The sequence below is a fragment of the Hypanus sabinus genome, chromosome 25, assembly GCF_030144855.1.
Source record: "Hypanus sabinus isolate sHypSab1 chromosome 25, sHypSab1.hap1, whole genome shotgun sequence".
Lineage (NCBI taxonomy): Eukaryota > Metazoa > Chordata > Chondrichthyes > Myliobatiformes > Dasyatidae > Hypanus > Hypanus sabinus.
The window spans coordinates 6,865,999-6,886,516 of record NC_082730.1 but is presented as its reverse complement, the minus strand read 5'-3'; the positions used below and the strand labels follow the sequence as shown (position 1 = coordinate 6,886,516).

General features: G+C 40.5%; 1 protein-coding gene across 2 annotated transcripts in view; it reads left to right on the top strand.

Annotated features, from left to right (window-relative positions):
* LOC132380954 (6-phosphofructo-2-kinase/fructose-2,6-bisphosphatase 2-like) overlaps positions 1-20,518 on the top strand; it is a 129,659-nt gene that overhangs the window by 57,183 nt on the left and 51,958 nt on the right. For both annotated transcript variants that reach the window (XM_059949976.1, XM_059949975.1), the window contains exons 10-11: positions 38-142; positions 16,377-16,506. In XM_059949976.1, the coding sequence (XP_059805959.1) occupies positions 38-142; positions 16,377-16,506 (235 nt within the window). The remainder of the gene's footprint in view (positions 1-37; positions 143-16,376; positions 16,507-20,518) is intronic.

Here is a 20,518-nt window from a genome sequence, read left to right as displayed (position 1 = left end):
GTGTCATTAGTAATATGTGTTTAACTTCATTTCCCAGGGTGTTTGCGAGGAGCTGACATACAGTGAAATTCAGGACAAGTATCCAGATGAATTTGCACTGCGAGACCAGGACAAGTACCATTACCGTTACCCAGGAGGAGAGGTACGGATCAAGCAGCCTTTAGTAGTCAATTCCAACAAATCAATTGCCACTGCTGGCAACCTATTATGAGTTGTTATCCTTGAATGATGCTCCCTCTAATCTCTCCAGTAATGATGTTCCACAAAGTGGAAGAAATGTATTTGATCCTTTATTAACAACTAGCAAAACATGCAATCTTGAAGCAATGCAATTAAACGTAATTAAACAGTCAACAAAAGACATGACACCCTGCAGTCGCCAGAACCAAACTAAACTGCCCAGAACAAAGCACGAATACTGTACATAACTTATTCCCTTCACTTTTTGCCACAGCCCCCCACCCATGTGATTAGTTAACATAGTAAACGCACAACACAATACAATGCAGATAGAGTACAGATGCATGACCCCGACACAGCCTATCATTGATACATTCACCAGTATTTGGCATTAGGGGAGTGGATTACTGAACATTAAGTGCAGTCTGTCTGACTGTCTGCAGTACTGTTAATGGACAGAGACCTCCCAACTTACATTTTGCTGCTTATCCTGGGAGCCATCTACATTAATGAGAGACTTCTTGCTATCACCTGTAGCATCACTGGAATCGACTCACTTTCTTCCAAGACAGAGTTCACCTTGTCCTGACCAAGTACCTTTCTTTTCAACACATCTGCTGATTATACAACCTTCAGCATGATGTCACTAGCAAGCGCATCTTCTCAACTCAACGTTCAAAATAAAATTATCATCAATGTATGTACATATCATCATATACAATACTGTACAAAAGTCTTGGGTACCCTAGATTTTTTATATGGTTTCAGATGGTATGGTCTCCATTGAGCCCAGTTCTCAATGTCATTGAGGCTCTCTGGGATTACGTGGAAAGACAGAAGCAAGCGAGGCAGCCTAAAAGTCTGCAGAAGAACTGTGGCAAGTTCACCAAGATACTTGGAAAAACCTACCAGCTGCTTTTCTTATAAAGCTGCATGACAGTGTATCCAAGGGAATTGATTTAAAGATAAATATCACTAAATATTGATTTGATTTATGTTTTTACTGCTCTTTATAGTAATTATTTTGATATTTAGAAACTTTTAATTATATTTGAAAACATCTTTGCTTTACAGAATTTTTTAAGTGCCCAAGACTTCTGCACAGTATTGTACTATCTTGAGATTCATTTATGTTAGGCAATGAATAACTAAGCGCAAAGACTGACAAACAGTTTATATGCAAAAGAAGACAAGTTGCCATAAAAAAGTGAGTAAGTAAAATACTGAGAACAAGAGTTGTAGAGTCTTTGAAAGTGAGTCCACAGGTTGTGGAATTTGAGGTGAGCTCTGCTTGTTCTCTTTCAGCATTTCAAAGGGAAGGGTTCATACGTCATTACCCTGACCGCTGACTCACCTCATATTTGCATATGTCAGAGCCAATTTTTAACTCTTCTTTGTTCACTGTCCAATGCCTTCAACAAGGAACAGCAACTCCCTCATTCTATCTCATGTTTATTAGTTCAATGTAAACACGCACTTTGCATGCTGTAGGTAAAACCCTCAGCTCCCAAATCATTTTGCAGTGTAATTAACTCTTTATACTTTCAATAGAAATTTGAGGAGTGACACATTGTATTGAATAGACAGATTGCTGCATTCTGTTCTCTGCCTTGAACCAACTCACATCATAATTCCTTCTGATAAGTATTGATAAACCTGTTGATCCTGTTGTCTTTTGTTCTTTGATATGTTCCTGTTCCATTCCCTTTAGCCTAGTGCTAATCCTTTGGTCACTTACTCTCTTTTGCCTTCTTTTCTATCACAGCTTTTGCTCTCTTCCTTCCCCCTTCTTTCCCTTGCTCTGTTCTTAAGAAATATTATATGCTTAACCTTTGATTCAGTTTTCTCTTTACCTACTTGAGTACTTCTCATACAGTTCAACACACCAGCAGTGTGCCTGCCAGTAGGTGGCAGAAGAAAGCAGATTTAAAAGAATGACAGGGGACCTAGTACTGAAAGGCTTGTTTGTATAGGGCAGGGGTCAGCAACCTTTACCACTGAAAGAGCCACTTGGACCCGTTTCCCACAGAAAAGAAAACACTGGGAGCCGCAAAACCCGTTTGACATTTAAAATGAAATAACACTGCATACAACGTTTTGTTTTGCCTTTATGCTATGTATAAACAAACTATAATGTGTTGCATTTATGAAATTGATGAACTCCTGCAGAGAAAACGAAATTACATTTCTGCATGCAACAAAAACATTTTGAACTCCGAAAAAAAGACGTTGGGTTGAAGGTTACTTTTAAGTAAAATACTCAACGTCTATTTGAGTCCTTCTTGTATTTATGAAAAACGCCAAACTTAAATTTGCCGCCAGCAGCAAACCAAAAATAACGTCAGCCAGCTGTCAACCTGAAAAATAAAAGGACTATTTCACTGAACAATGAAAACATATGAATATACGTAAAATAATACGCAATTAAAATATTTATCATACTTCTTCAGGTTGACTCACACCTGACAATGCAGTCGTATTCAGTAGGGATGGATCGATGCTTAGGGGAGTGACCGGGAAGGATAATGTGTTTTTTTCCTCTCTGAACTCACAGAAGCGTTTCCCAAACGATGTTTGCATTGCGATGATTGCAGAATGTAAATACTCCGAATTTATCATGTCGTGACATTGTTTGAACTCTCTCAAATTGGGGAAGTGAGACAATGTGCCTTTCTGTAAATCTCTGGCAAGCAACGTCAACTTGCGCTCGAATGCAAAACATCCTCCAACATGTGCAGGGCTGTACGTCCTTACCCCGTTGAAGAGCTGTGTTCAGCGTGTTCAGGTGCGCTGTCATGTCTACCATGAAGTGTAGCTTTTCCAGCCACTCTGGCTGTTCCAGCTCAGGAAAGTTGAGCCCTTTGCTGCCCAGGAAAGTTTTCACTTCTTCCAGACGCGCGACAAAGCGTTTCAGCACCTCCCCTCTGGACAGCCAGCGATAAAAACACGTTGTAGCGGTTGCTACACGCAGTCAGTAAACTGCAGTCAAAGATAGCTTTATTCGAACTAAACAGCCTTGCTTTTAAGCCTCCCTCAACCCGCCCCCCATGGGCGCGGATGCTGCAAAAGACACGTACTCACAAACCCCCGTAGGCTATCTCCCTTAGCCTGAACGCTGGCTAATTGTGAGCCGGTTCGGATGTGTCAGGAAATGCGTCGCCACAACGTCTTATTTAGATTGTACAAGATCACCATAATCTTCAAATTTAGATTTACATTTCAAAAACTAACAAACTAACATAAAATACATATTAATTAAATACTGACCATGTAGCGGTGTGCTACACGCAGCGCTAAAATTACGACACGGAGTCGGTAACTGCAGTCGAAGGAAAAAAACTTTATTCGAAATCTTCAGCCTCACTTTTAAGCCTCCCTCAACCTGCCCCCCCCCCCCCCATGGCGCAGAGGCTCCAAAGCTCTGTGCTCGCAAACCCCCGTAGGCTATCTTATTGTGAGTCGGTTCGGATGTGCCAGGAAAAGGGTCGCCACAACCAATTATTTCCCAAAGCAACAGGGAGCCGCAGCACAGACGTAAAAGAGCCACATGTGGCTCCGGAGCCGCGGGTTGCCGACCCCCGGTATAGGGTGACGTAGAGAGGGTATTTCCATTCATAAGAGAATCCAGGGTCTAAGGGCACAGCCTCAGATTAGAGGGACATCCCTTTAAAACTGAAATGAGGAATTTCTTCAGCTAGAGGGGGTTGAATCTGTGGAATTTAGATGCCTCTGGAGGCTAAGTGATTGGGTGTATTTAAGGCAGAGATTAACAAGTTCTTGATTTGGTCAGGGGTTTAAGGGTTATGGGGGGTGTGGAAGAGGGAAGAAGGGGAATGGGGTTGAGAAAAGAAATCAGCCATGAGTGTATAGCAGACTCGATGGGCTGAATCTTATCTTATCTCATGATCATAAGATATACATGTTGAACCTTGAAGTGGATGCACCACAATCTCCTGTACCAAATAAAGTGACCACTAAGTATGTTTGTGGATTTCTATTGCTATAGCAAATCCACCTAAAGTCTCGATATGTGTGTTCAGAGATGCTCTTCTGCACACACTGTTGTAATGCGTGGTTATTTGAGTTACTGTTGCCTTCCTGTTAACTTGAACCAGTTTGTCCAATCTCTCTCATTACCAAGGTGTTTTTGCCCACAGAACTGCTGACTCATTTGATGTCTTTTTCGCACCATTCTCTGTAAACGTTGTGTGTGAAAATCCCAGGAGATCAGCAATTTCTTTTTTTAATTGATTTTTTATGCATTTCTACAGAACAGCTACAGGCAAAAAAACCCAAGTACAAAATGAAAATTAATACAGTGCAAAATATATGTACCAAATATAAAGTTCATAACAATAAGGAAACAGCACCCAAAGTAAGATCATATAGAGATAGTAACCTCCCCATCCTCCCAAAACAGAAAGCCAGGCCAACCATTACAATATGTAAAAAAAATTAATTGGAACATTCAATCCCACAGAGCTGTAATATATAAGAAAAAAAATTTAATGCCTACTACCAAAACTATAATATAATTCCCATCAAAGAAACAATAAAACTTTTTAAAAAAAAAGCTGAAAGTGAGGGATTGAAAAAATAGACTTAATCTAAAAGGGTGTTATGAAAGTATTTGAGAAAAGGTCCCCACACCTTTTGAAACTTTATATCTGAATTGATGAGTGAATAATGAATTTTTTCAAGGTCTAAACAGGACATAATATCATTAAGCCATTGAGCGTGAGTGGGTGCCACCTGAGGAGGATTAAGCACCTCGCCAAAAGAGAAGCAAAAGATAGTGTTCGACGTTTAGTCTGACTCAGGTGCATATCTGCCTCACACAAGGTACCAAAAAGGGCAATCAGAGGATTAGGTTCTAAGAGGCACTTAAGAATATAAGATAGAGATGAAAAGACTTCCCTCCAGAATTTCTCTAGACTAGGACAAGCCCAGTACATATGAATAAGAGCAGCCTCGCCCACTTTATACTTGTCACAAACAGGACTAATGTCAGGATAAAACTGCAACAATTTAGATTTAGACACGTGAGCCCTATGTACAACCTTAAACTGTAAAAGACAGTGGCGAGCACATAAGGAAGTTGAGTTAACTGACTTAAGAATGGAATCCCAAACTGCATCAGATAAAGACATATTTAAGTCATACTCCCATGCAGTTATAATTTTATCAAAGGGAACACTCCTCAAGGTCATTAACACAAGTAAAATATATTAAGCCTTTACCTAATGGATTAATACATTTATCCATTGCATTTTTCTTGGGCATCTCAGGAAAATTAGACAATAAGGGGTTAATAAAATGTCTAATTTGAAGGTATCTAAAGAAATGAGTATTAGGTAGATTAAATTTTACAGACAATTGTTGAAAAGTTGCAAAACGATTATATAAAGATTTTCAAAATGCCTAATGCCTTTTCTATGCCAATCATGAAATGTTGAGTCTTGTGTAGAAGGTTGAATAAGATGATTATGCAGAATAGGACTGGAGAGAGAGAAACAATGACAACTCCATTGTCACCCATTTTGGACAATCAGACTGATTATAATAGAAGGACCAAAAGGTAAGACAGTGAATATTAGCTGCCCAATAGTATGAACAGAAGTTAGGAAAAGCCATACCGCCTTCTTTTTTAGATTTTTGAAGGTGAGCTTTATTGAGTCTAGAACGTTTGCCCTTCCATAGATAGGATGAAATGATAACAGTCTAACAAGTCAAAAACAGCTTCAGAAATAAAAATTGATTAGGACTGAAATAAATATAAAAATTTAAGAAATTTAAGGATTTAAAAATTTAATACATTTTAGTAACATTAACATTAATTCAACCTACCAAAGACGTAGAATTTAAAAGATTAGTAAAATTTTTTCGGAACAGGTTCTTGAAATTCCTTGTTAATGTAATACCAAGGTAAGTAAATTCATTATTAACTACTTTGAAAGGGAGGCCATGAAATACTAATGTTTGTGCTTCTCTATTAATAGGGAAGAGTTCACTCTTGTGTAAATTAAGTTTATAACCCGAAAGCTGGCTGAATTGATTAAGAAGTAAAAACATTGGGAGTAGGGAAGTAGACAGATTTGATACAAAAAATAAAAGATTGTTAGCATAAAGAGAAACTTTATGCTCAATACCTCCCCTCCAAATCCCTGTCAATTCGGACAACTTTGAAATACAATCGCCAATGGCTCTATAGCCAAATCAAAAAGTAGGGGACTTAAAGGGCATCCTTGTCAGGTGCCATGTTTAAGCTAAAGGACTGGGATTGCTGAGAGTTAGTCAAAACTGAAGAGGTGGGACATGAGTATAACAATTTAATACATAAAATAAAACTTTGTTCAAAATCAAATTTTTCTAAAACTGCAAAAAGGTAATTTCATTCCACACGGTCAAACGCTTTCTCCGCATCAAGAGAAATGACACATTCAGGAGTGTCAGTTGAGGGTGCATATAAGATATTAAATAGGCATTGTATATTAAAAAGGGGAAGACAATTTTTGTTAAAATCAGTTTGGTCTTCAGAAATAATAGAGGGTTTGATTCTTCAATCTACGAGCCAAGACTTTAGCTAAAATTTTAACATCAATATTTAACAGAGAAATTGGCCTATACGAAGAACATTCTATTAGATCTTTACCCTTTTGGGTAAAAGAATAATACATGCCTCATTAAATGATGGTAATTTACCATCTTTAAATCAATCAGATAAAACTAATAATAACTGAGATGAAAGTAGTGAAAAAAATGATTTGTAAAATTCTGCAGAAAACCCATCAGGACCAGGAGATTTGTCAGACTGCAATGCAGAAATGGCAGAGGATATTTCTTCTAGTGATAATGGCTCATTGAGTTCTGCTTTAAAATCAGAGGAGAGCGAAGGAATGTTTAAACTATTTAAAAATGGGCAACAGAAATATTATCATTTAAAGATTCAGAGGTGTAAAGTCAAGAATAATAAATTTTAAATGTATCATTGATTTCAGAATGATTGGAAGTAATATTCCCATTTCCGATTTGAATTTTTTTAATATGTTGTTTAGCTTTAGAGCATCTCAGTTGGTCAACTAAAAACGTACCAGATTTATCAACATGGATATAGAATCAGCTCTTGCTTTCAAGAAGTTGACATTCAACTGGTTGTGTAGAAATAAGGTCAAACTTAGTTTGAAGTTCTACTCGCTTCTTGCACAGTTCAGGATTTTTAGTCTGGGCATATAGATGATCTATTGCTTTAATCTGACTGATCAGATCTAGTCGCTCTAAAAAAAGAGTCTTTTAAGATTTGCAGTAAATGAAATAATTTGACCCCTCATATGCTTTCATAGCATCCCAGACAACCTGGGATGAAATATCTGATGACGTATTAGTGTTTTTAAAAAAAAAGGTTATCTGGCCCTTCATAAATTTTACAAAATCATTATCCACTAACAAGGTCGGATTGGAACGAGGTCAGCAATTTCTAAGATACTCAAATCACCTCATCTGGCACCAACGATCATTCCACTTCAAAATTTCTTAGATCACATTTCTTCCCATTTTGATGTTTGGTTTGAACAGAAGCTGAACCTCTTGACCATGTCTGCATGCTTTTATGCATTGAGTTGCTGTCGCGTAATTCGCTGATTATTGCATTAACAAGCAGGTGTACCTAATAAAATGACCACTTTCTGTGGATGCACTAAAATTAGAGAACTTTTTTTAATGTATATTTGTACCTTGAGAGCACACCTCCAAGTGTGTATTCTCAATAAAGACTGATCTGAATATTTATATTTTTGGTAATATTTATATATCTGCTTATCTTTGGTATAGTTGATGAGAATCTGATGAGGTTGAACTGTTTCAATTAACTTCAATAAAAACGCACATTAGGCTCTGCTTGTATGCCAATCTGTTCCTCAGAGTTACAGTCTTCAGTTTATGTGAAATTATATGTTGGGGACTCGTCTAAACACACAGATGCAGTTCAGTTTCTCTTTGAATGCTGTGCCGCAAGGCTATTTTAACCCCCACTTCAAATTCCTACAGTGACTCTGATGGCAAGAGTATAATTAGTACATTCCAAAATGATATGTTTGTATTTGACTGTAGACATGTGTTTACAGCTGACCCATAAGGCTAAGTTACATTGAATCCAGCGGTGAGAGATCGAAGTGAATTCAAAGTTGGCTTGGTGGAAGGCAGCAGGGAGTGGTAGTTAAGACTTCAAAGATTCAAAGTGCATTTAACATACAAAATGCTGGAGGAACTCAGGTCAGGCAGCATCAATAGAAAAAAGTAAACAGTTGACATTTTGGGCAGGGATCCTTCAGCAGAACTGGCAAAAAAGATGAGAAGTCAGAGTATGAAGGGGGGGAGGGGAGGGAGAAGTCCAAGTGGTGGGTGATAGTTGAAATCGAGAGAGGGGAAGGGTTGAAGTAAAGAGAAGTGTATTAATTATCAAAGTAGCTTTTCAAATTGGAGACCTGTGATTGCCCTACCTACCATTATATTCTGGCCTTTTTCCCCTTCCTTTCCCATGTCACAAGCTTCAGGAACAGTGACTTTCTTTCAAACCATTCAGTTCCTGAACCATTCAGCGCAGCCCTAATCACTTGAGTATAGAAACAGTACAACTGACAGAAACATGGAAAACCTACAGCACAATACAGGCACTTCGGCCCACAAAGTTGTGCCAAACATATCCCTACCTTAGAAATTACTAGGCTTACCCATAGCCCTCTATTTTATCAAGCTCTATGTTTCTATTCAAAAGTCTCTTGAAAGACCCTATTGTATTTGCCTCCACCACTGTGCCGGCAGCCCATTACACGCACTCACCACTCTCTGAGTAAACAACTTACCCCTGACATTTCCTCTGTACCTACTCCCCAGTACTTTAAACCTGTGTCCTCTTGTGGCAACCATTTCAGCCCTGGGAAAAAGCCTCTGACTGTACACACGATCAATGCCTCTCAACTTATACACCTCTATCAGGTCACCTCTCAACCTCCGTCGCTCCAAGGAGAAAAAGCCAAATTCACTCAACCTATTCTCATAAGGCGTGCTCCCCAATCCAGGTAACATCTTTGTAAATCTCCTCTGCACCCTTTCGATGGCTTCCACATCCTTCCTGTAGTGAGGTGACCAGAAATGAGCACAGTACTCCAAGTGGGGTCTGACCAGGGTCCTATATAGCTGCAACATTACCTCTCGCCTCCTAAATTCAATTCCACGATTGATGAAGACCAACACACCATGCACCTTCTTAACCACAGATTCAACTTGCGCAACTTCTTCGAGCGTCCTATGGGCTCAGACCCCAAGATCCCTGATCCTCCACACTGCCAAGAATCTTACCATGAATACTATATTCTGCCATCATATTTGACCTACCAAAAAGAACCACCTCACACTTACCTGGGTTGAACTCCATCTGCCACTTCTCAGCGCAGTTTTGTATCCTATCAATATCCTGCTGTAACCTCTGACAGCCCTCCACACTGTCCACAACGCCTCCAACCTTAGTGTCATCAGCAAACCTACTAACCCATCCCTCCACTTCCTCACACAGGTCACTTATAAAAATTACAAAGAGTAAGGGTCCTAGAACAGATCCCTGAGGCATTCCACTGGTGACCGACCTCCCTGCAGAATATGACCTGTCTGCAGCCACTTTTTTGCCCTCTGTGGACAAGCCAGTTCTGGATTGACAAAGCAATGTCCCCTTGCATCCCATGCCTCCTTACTTTCTCAATAAGTCTTGCATGAGCTACCTCATCAAATGCCTTGCTGAAATCCATATACACTACATCAACTGCTCTTCCTTCATCAATATGTTTAGTCACATCCTCAAAAAAATTCAGTCAGGCTCGTAAGATATGACCTGCTCTTTACAAAGCCATGCAGACTATTCATAATCATATTATACCCCTCCAAATGTTCATAAATCCTGTCTCTCAGGATCTTCTCCATCAACTTACCAACCACTGAGGTAAGACTCACTGGTCTATAATTCCCTGGGCTATCTCTACTCCCTTTCTTGAATAAGGCAACAACATCCGCAACCCTCCAATCCTCCAGCACCTCTCCAGTCCTTATTGATGATGCAAAGGTCATCGTCAGAGGCTCAGCAATCTCCTCCCTTGCCTCCCACAGTAGCCTAGGGTACATCTCTTCTGGTCCCAGCGACTTATCCAACTTGATGCTTTCCAAAAGCTCCTTCACATCCTCTTTCTTAATATCTACATGCTCAAGCTTTTCAGTCTGCTGCAAGTCATCACTACAATCACCAAGATCCTTTTCCACAGTGAATACTGAAGCAAAGTATTCATTAACAGACAGACAGACATACTTTATTGATCCCGAGGGAAATTGGGTTTTGTTACAGTCACATCAACCAAGAATAGTGTAGAAATATAGTAATATAAAGCCATAAATAAACAATAATAAGTAAATTATTCCAAGTGGAAATAAGTCCAGGACCAGCCTATTGGCTCAGGGTGTCTGACACTCCAAGGGAGGAGTTGTAAAGTTTAATGGCCACAGGCAGGAATGACTTCCTATGACGCTCAGTGTTGCATCTCGGTGGAATGAGTCTCTGGCTGAACGTACTCCTGTGCATAACCAGTACATTATAGCAAGTACCTCTGCTATTTCCTCCAGTTCCATACACACTCTCCCACTGTCACACTTGATAGGTCCTATCCTTTCATGTCTTATCCTCTTGCTCTTCACATACTTGTAGAATGCCTTGGGGTTTTCCTTAATCCTGCCTGCCAAGGCCTTCTCATGGCCCATTCTGGCTCTCTCTAATTTCTTTCTTAAGCTCTTTCCTGTTAGCCTTATAATCTTCTAGATCTCTAACGTTATCTAGTTGTCTGAACTTTTCTTCTTGACTAGATTTAGTACAGCTTTTGTACACCACGGTTCCTGTACCCTAACATCACTTCACTGTCTCATTGGAACATACCTATGCAGAACTCCACACAAGTATCCCCTGAACATTTGCCACATTTCTTCTGTACTTTTCCCTGAGAATATCTGTTTACAATTTAAGCTTCCAGTTTCCTGCCTGATAGCCTCATAATTCCCCTTACTCCAATTAAATGCGTTTTTAATTTGTCTGTTCCTATCTCTCTTCAATGCTAGAATTATGATCACTATCTCCAAAATGCTCTCCCACTGAATTCTGACACTGTTGTGGTTTCTCGTGCCTCGCAAATGACCAAGAGACACAGAAGATTCTTCAAGAAGGGTTAAACTTTAATTTGCAAATCAAAGCTGAGACAGTCATTGAGCTAGTCGCTGATTGCCCCCCCCCACCCCCCCCCCCCCCCCCCCCGATCTCCGGACACAGCATTTTTTATAGTATTTGTCCAGTTGTATTAGCATATGTAATCGATCTATAGTTGCGTATTACATGTACTACACGTACATCCTGTCCCTATTGTTCCTATCAATTGGCTTAATCATGTTCTAATCTACATCTCTTAGCTACCTCTCATTAACACACCATTGTCTTCTACATTTTTAAGACTTCAGTCTCCTACCAAATTGGGTACGTGCATAGCAAATAATAAACTCAGAACTGAGCAATGTTCTAATCTACATTTCTTTAGCTCTTTAGCTACCTCTCATTAACACACCATTGTCTTCTACATTCCTAACATTTCATTCTACTAAATTGAGAACATGCATAGCAAATAACTGACTTCATAGTTACAATTTATACTTTTATACTCCAATAACACCTGACCAGATTCATATCTCAATACCAGATTAAGTACAGCCTCTTCTCTTGTAGGCTTATCTACATATTGTGTCAAGAAACCTCCCTGAACAACCTAACAAACTCCACCCCATAAAAACTCCTTGCTCTTGGGAGATGCCAATCGATATTTGGGAAATTAAAATCTCCCATCCCGACAACTCTTATTATTACACCTTTCCAGGATCTGTTTCCCTATCTGCTCTTCGATATCCCTGTTACTATTAGGTGGCCCATAAAAAAACACCCCGTATAGTTATTGACCCAATCCTGTTCCTAACTTCCACCCACAGAGACTCCTTAGACAATCCCTCCATGGTGTCCAACTTTTCTGCAGCCGTGACACTATCTCTGATCAACAGTGCCATGCCCCCACCTCTTTTGCCTCCCTCCCTGTCCTTTCTGAAACATCTAAAACCCAACACTTGAAGTAACCATTCCTGTCCCTGAGCCATCCAAGTCCCTGTAATGGCCGCCACATCATATCTCCAAATAATGATCCACGCTCTTAAGCTCATCCGCTTTGTTCACAACATTCCTTGCGTTAAAATAAACACATCTCAAACCTTCAGTCTGAACGCTTCCCTTCTCTATCACCTGCCTATCTTCCCTCTCACACTGTCTCCGAGCTTTCTCTATTTGTGAGCTAAACTCTTCTTCCCCAGTCTCTTCAGTTTGGTTCCCACCCCCCAACAATTTGAGTTTAAACTCTCCCCAGTAGCCTTAACCCCAGTAATCCTTAATAACTTTGTATTAAAACAGACTTTTTGTTCTAGTTGTGTTTCCTTGTTTAAAAAATTGGTGCTCCTCCCCCCCACTTCTCCCGAGGCCTCCCGTCCCATGATCCTTTCCCTTCTCCAGCTCTGTATCACTTTCGCCAATCACCTTTCCTGCTCTTAGCTTCATCCCACCCCCTCCGGTCTTCTCCTATCATTTCGCATTTCCCCCTCCCCCCACCACTTTCAAATCTCTTACTGCTTTTCTTTCAGTTAGTCCTGACGAAGGGTCTCGGCCCGAAACGTCGACAGTGCTTCTCCTTATAGATGCTGCCTGGCCTGCTGTGTTCCACCAACATTTTGTGTGTGTTGTGTACATTTTGTTAGTTTTTCTTGTGAATGATGCTTTTCTGATGTTTTGTGCTTATGAAGCTGCTGCAAGTAAGTTTTTCATCGCACACGTGCACACAGGGACTTGTGGAGATGACAACAAACTTGACATTGATTTCAATCAGATGTAGATGGTAAGTTTGCAGCTGATACCAAGATTGGTAGTGCAGTGGACAGTGAAGGGGGTTGTCTGGAAAGTGGATAAGGGAGTGGACAGAGAGATTTAGCTCGTATAAGTGTGAGGTGATGCATTTTGTGAAGCTAAACTAGAATAGAGCTTACACAGTGAATTGCAGAGCCCTGGAGAGTATTGAACAGAGGGACACTGGGGTACAGCTACATAGCTCCCTGAATACTAAATTGAACCGAATCTTAATCAGAATCCGTTTTAATATCACTGGCAGAGTTCATGAAATTTGTAACTTTGCAGCAGCAGTAGAATGCAATACAGGATAATATAGAAAGTAAGCAGCAATGAATTAAGATATATGTATGTAATATATACACTAGATAAGTAGTACAAAAAATAGAAATAAAAAGCAGTCAGATATTATTCAGGGGTTCAATGTCCACTCAGAAACCTGATGGCAGAGGTGAAGAAGCTGTTCCTGAATTGTTGACTGTGGCTTCTGTACCTTCTCCCTGATAATAACAATGAGAAGAGTGCATTTCCTCAGATGATGGGTGTCCTTAATGATGGACGCCACCTTTTTGAGGCACCACTCCTTGAAGTTGTCCTGGATACTATGGAGGCTAGTACCTGTGATGGAGCTGACTAATCTTACAACTCCGTGCAGCATACTTTGATCCTGTGTAGTCGTCCCTCCATACCAGACAGTGATACAGTGAGTTAGAATGCTCACTATGATACATCTGTAGAAATTTGCAAGTGTTTTAGGTGGAATACCAAATCTCCTCAAACTCCAAATGAAATATAACCACAAAGTACACTGCAGATGCTGGGGTCAGAGCAACACATACAACAAGCTGGAGGAACTCAGCAGGTCGGGCAGGTCAACGTTGACTGCTCGTTTCCACGGATGCTGCCCAACCTGCTGAGTTCCTTCAGCTTGTTGTACGTGTTGCTCCAAATGAAATATAGTTTTGTCTTGCCTTCTTTATAGCTGCATCAATATGTTGGGTCCAGGTTCGGTTGTCAGAGATACTGACATCCAGGAATTTGAAACTGTTCACTCTCTGCAGTTCTGAGCCCTCTATGAGAACAAGTGTGTGTTCCCTTGTCTTACCCTTCCTGAAGTGCACAATCAATTCCTCGGTCTTACTGATATTGAATCTTGGTTTGATGTTGATGTTCCATGTGTTGTTCGTTGGCTTTTGTTGTTTGCGTAATTTGTTTTTTCTCGTGCATTGGGTGTTTGTACAGGTTCCGTGGTAGTCTGCAACCTGATGGCATGAACATCAATTTCTCGAGCTTCTGGTAATTGCAACCCCCCCCTTCACAATTCCCCTTTCCCATTTCTCTCTCTCACCTATTTCCTTACCTGCCCATATCCTCCCTCTTCCCTTTCTTCCATTGTCCTTTACCCTCTCCTATCCTACTTTCCAGCTCGTTACTTTACTCCTCCCTGCTCCTGGTTTCACCTATCACCTAGCACCTTGTACTAGTTCCTCCTCTCCCTACTGCCCACTCCCCCCCCCACCTTCTTACTCTGTTTTCTCATCTTTTTTCTAGTCCTCATGAAGGGTTTCAGCCCAGAACCCCGCCTGTTTACTCTTTTCCATAGACGCTGCCTGACCTGCTGAGTTCCTCCAGCATTTTGTGTGTGTTCCACGGTGTTTCTTTGTTTTGTGGCTGCCTGTGGGAGGATGAATCTCAGAGTTGGAATCTACATGCATACTTTGATAATAAATATACCTTGAATCTTCAAAAGAATCCCACAGTGGACATTTGAATGATACTCGCAAAGGAAGTATTTACCTATGATGGACTGTGTGTCTGGTTTAATTAAGCCCAACAAGGGATTGTTTTAAAAGCAACAAACCTAAAACCTGCCAACACACTCACAAGTGAAAATAAAATGTGTAGACGTCAAAACTCTAACATAAGAGCTGAAAATATTAACACAGGATGATGAAAACGACATTTGGCACAGTTGCCCTCATGGATCAAAACAATGAGTGTAGAAGATGGGACATTGTACAAATCAATATTGGTCAAGTTAACTTGGAATATTGTGCACTCTGGTTGCCAAAGTGTAGGAATATTGTGATTAAGCTAGAGAGTGTGCAGAAAAAAGTTACAGGAATGTCGCTGTGAGTTACAAGGAGGGCTTGAGTTATGTGGACTGTTTTCTCTGGAGTGAAAGGGTTGAGAGGTGTCCTTATAGAATTTTGAAATTATGAAGGGCATAGATAGTCTTTTTCACAGAATAGTTGCAGCTAAAACTACAGGACATAGGTTGAGGTGAAATGGAAGGATTTAAATGGAAACTAAGGGGCATTATACACAAAATGTTGGAGGAACTCGGCAGGTCAGGCAGCTTCTATGGAGAGGAATGAACAGTCAACTTTTTGGGCCAAAACCGTTCATTAAACTGCTAGAGTCTATTATCTGCAATTATACACATGAATGTTTTAACACTTCATAGATACTTGTCTTGCTGAGTTTCTCTGCCACTTTTTGAGAGTGTTGCTTCAGATTAACAACATCTGCAGAATTTCTTGTGGTTAGAACTAAGGGGCATACTTTTCAGAGTGTGACAAGTTTACATAATAAGCGCTTGAAGAAGTGATCAAGGCAGGTACAATTATAATATTTAAAGCCAAAGGTTGATATGGTTTTGATTAGTCAGGGTATCAAAGGTTACAGGAAGAAGGCAGAAGAATGTAGTTGCAAAGGATAATTAATCAGCAGAGAATGCAGAGAAAACTCGAAGGGCCAAATGGTGTAATTCTGCTCCTTTGACTTATGGTCTAATATTTAAAAGGTATTTGAGGAAATGATTAGAAGAATATGGGTCCAACACAGCAAAATGAGTTTAGCTTGAGTGAGCGTCTTGGTTGGCATACATCAGTTGAGCTGCAGGGTCTATTTCCACACAGCATAATTCTATCTGTTGATAATTGTCAGGTTTATGTACTTTCACTGTTGAAATAGGTATGTGTGCATGTTAAAAATATTAATGTAATGTACTTAATTGTAGATAATAGGTTCTGGCAGTTTAATTGAGAAAAGTGAGTCAAATATTTCTGCCATGATTATATATTGTCTTGTTCTACTTCACACTGCACCCATTCTAGACCATTTTGTTTAGGTTTGTTTTTCTACATTGAATGTCCATCATAATCTGTCTGTTTGTGTTTAGAGCTACCAGGATTTGGTTCAGCGGGTGGAGCCAGTCATCATGGAACTAGAGAGACAAGGAAATGTGCTTGTAATTGCACACCAGGCTGTCATGAGATGCCTCATTGCCTACTTTATGAACAAAGGAGCAGGTACAACAATGAGATTACTGTAAAGTTTGTGATTCACCTTTTCCTAATCTATCTTCTGATGAGTCTCACGTTGAGATACAATTTCTTGAACCTTAGATCATGCAAACATTAATATTGGACTACGAAGTCATTTGTGACTCCGAAGCACAACACTTTACCAGCGACCTGGGTTTAATTCCCGCCACTGCCTGTAAGGAGTTTATACCACGTGGGTTTCCACCTCGTGCTCCAGTTTGCTCCTACAGTCCAACGATATAACAGTTGGTAGGTTAATTGGTCATTGTAAATTGTCCCCTGATTAGGCTTGTATTAAATTTGGGAATTGCTCAGTGACATGGCTCAAAGGGCCTATATAACACTCTATCATAATAAATAAATAAATTTCCCCTTTGATCTCAAAATTATATATGTGGAGAGATCCACAAGAAAATGGAGGAGGACACCTGGGCCTTCAAGTCTGCCCCACCATTCACTGCGATCATGGCTGGTCTTCACTGTCCTCCTCACTCATACCTTGAAGTAATGATAAGCCACAAGGATTCCAAGTGAATTCTGCCATCTCTCAATAGCCACAGTGTAGTAAAAAAAAACCTTTGTGAAGCATTTTTCTTCCCTGTCCTGAGTTTCACAGTGACTTTTATGTGTATGAACCTACACTTGGTTTCACCAGGTTAGAGTGGCAGTGGTTTTGTTCAACCCAATCTCCGGGCGCTCCAGCAGATGTTGACATTCAGAAAGTGTGCTCTCACTGGCTTACTCACCCTGACCCCTGACCCCAGGGTGCTGAGTGCATTGTTTTGTCCCAACACCTCCAGTTTCCTGCTTTCTGGGCCTCAGTTCAAATTAAATGTTATTACCCAAGTTCATATGTGTTACCATAAACAACTCTGAGATTTATTTACCTGTGGACATCCACAGCAAATCTATAGAATAGTAACTATAACAGGATCAATGAACGATCAACCAGAGTGCAGAAGACATCAAACTGTGCAAATGCAAATATAAATAAATAGCAATAAATAACAAGAACATGAAATAACAAGGTAAAGGGTCCTTAAAGTGAGACCATTGGTTGTGGGAACTTTTCAATGATGGGACAAGTGAATGTAGATGTCCTTTTTTATTCAAAAGCCTGATGGTTGAGGGCTAGTAACTGTTTTTGAACTTGGAGGTGTGAGTCCTGAGGCTCTTGTACTTTCTACCTGATTGATGGTAGCAGCGAGAAAAGAGCATGACCTTGGTGGTAGGAATCTATGATGATGGATGCTGCTTTCCCACGACTGCATTTCACGTAGATGTGCTCTTGTGGAGGGGAGGGAGGGACTTTACCTGTGATAGACTGGGCTGAATTCACTACCTTTTGTAGGATTTTCTGTTGAAAGCCATTGGTGTTTTTTCACAACAGACCATGGTGCAGCTAGTCAATACACTCTCCACTACGCACCTATAGATGTTGCTGCCGATTGGGGTCTGTTCAGTTATGCATATTTTCCTTAAGTAGTTAGATGCTGTTACACATTTTACGTTTTCAACGACCTAAATACACACTAAAATTATCATGAGTTCAAAGAATATTAGCACCTACAATGCATCGTTCATCTTTTATTCCCATGTGCCAAATGCAGTTTACTGACACCATTCTAAGTTGCTCCCTTATCCTCAGAGGGGGACAGATTGTCAAGAAAATTAGCCCCTCAAGCCATCCCTATCATAGTTGTGATTGTGATCATAGTTGATCTCTGCTGCTCTCAACTCATCTGTGCTACTTCCCCATAACCCTCAATTCCTTGATCTTTGCAATGTAAGATTAGTTTAAATGGGTGATTAATGGTCAGAATGGGTGAGGCTCGATGGGCTGAAGGCCTGTTTCTATGATTTCTGTCATTTTTTGGGGATGGCACCATAGAATAAAAGTTACTACAACTCTCTTACAGAACCAGCAGCCCTGGTAAGGAGTTTGTATGTTCTCTCTGTGACCACATGAATTTCCTCCCACATTCCAAAGACCATACGTTAAAGTGGCAGCTGATTGTGTTCAGCTACAATCACAACATACAAGGTTGTTTAATGTCATTTCGAGTAGACAAGTGTAAAGGAGAACAAAATTATTGTTACTCTGGATCTAATATAGCACAAAAAAGCACAATGAGATAAGGAAGACAATAGTTAAAAGCATAATCTTATAGTTAAAAATATAAGATAGCTTATATATTTGTCCATAAAGTGATGCCAGGCACTGGAGTCACAGGAGTGACTGAACATGAGGTGGTTCCCTTCTGACCTTTCACCAATCTCTTCTTTTCTACTGCATACAGTGTTTCATTTGTGATCCATTCTGTGCCTTTGTGCTTGCGTCGCTTTGGAATGTGTTTCTCTGCTGCTGTTGTCACTGCATCTCTTCTTGCGTTCCAAAGTTCTTCTGGATTGACCTCTTCTTGTAAGTTCAGCAGGGCTTCAAAGCTGTTGAAGCCTCTATGCTGAATGAGTGTGAGAGATCATATCTGACTGGTGGTTTTGCTCATTTTACGTCCTTAACCCTGACCTTCACCTTGGCCAACAGCAGTTGATGATCAGTATCACAGTCAGCTCCTGGATATGTCCTGCATTTTAGAATATTTGATTATCATCATTTGTTGGTGAGGATATTATCAATCTTGTTCCTGGTTTTACCATCAGGAGCTGTATTTGTGCCGAGGGTGTTGATGAAACACCGTGTTCATTGTACAGAGGTGGTTTTCTTGACAGAACTCAACTAGCTGTGTCCCCCGTTCACTTGGTGTTCCTAAACCGTTGTTTCCCACGACCTCCTGGTGTGGTGTGTTACGTACCCCGTAACTAGGTCACTTACCAGCAAAGATAGAGAGGTCCGTTGAAGTCTGATGGTACTATTTTTAAAAGTCTTTATTTATAAAGGGGCACAAAAATAAGATTAATACAAACATTCAGATAATATACGTCGTCACTACTCAATCTAAAAGTGCGGGTCTAATAATAACCATCAATAAGAAACAGCTCAATCGTTTGTCTAGGGGATAATATATTGTCCGATGGAAATATAAAAGTCACTCAGTTCCTGCAGGCTTCAGCCTTTGGGGACCGCTGGGTTTTCACTTGTTGGAGAGAGAGAGATTTGTGAGAAAAGAAGCTTGTCCGGGTCTTTTATGAAGCAAATCCGTTGAATCGGGAAAGTTGGTTCCCCATTGTTAGTTCGAAACATCGGTTCTGTGGTACCTGTCACTGGCTCCCAAGCAAAAGGGGAACCGAACGCACGTGGCTTCCTTCCAATGGCTTCCCGCTACTACGGTATCGTTAGCGTTTCTTCTGGTGCGTCTGAAGGGGTTGTTCCCCCAGACCCTCTTTTATACTTCCTCACGGGGTCTCAGATGTCAATCAAGTTGGGATGATGCAATCTCTCTCTCAACCAGCCCACTTTGCCCGAGGGCTTGCACGTAGCATAGTTCCCAATCCACAAACATGGTCTCCAGGAGACAATGGTCAATATCGCGTTATTTTGCATCGCTGGGGAACAAGACATCCGGCACGTCTCTCTCCCATTTCCTGGGTCTACTGACCCCCCCCCCCCCCAACTAGTGCTCTTGCGATTCTCACAAAGGAATGGGCTGCGGGCATAACAGGTGCTAGAGGAAAATACATTAAAGGTTTTTAAGAAAAATTTGGGTCGACATATGGATTTAAGGACGATGGAGGGATATGGACATTGTGTAGGTTGGAGGGATTAGTATTTGGGTGTTTTTGATTTGCTTTTTAGCTGGTTCAGCACAACATTATGGGCCGAATGGCCTAATCCTGTGCTGTACTCATCTGTGTTTTATTATCTTTCTAGTTCTAATTAAAAACACTGAGCATAGAACAGTACAGGCCCTTCAACCCATGATGTTAGGCCAACTTTTAACCTACTTTACAATCAATCTAACCCTTCCCTCCTATATAGCCCTCCAGTTTCTTTCATCTAAGAGTCTCTTAAATGTTCCTAATGTATCTGCCTCTCTTC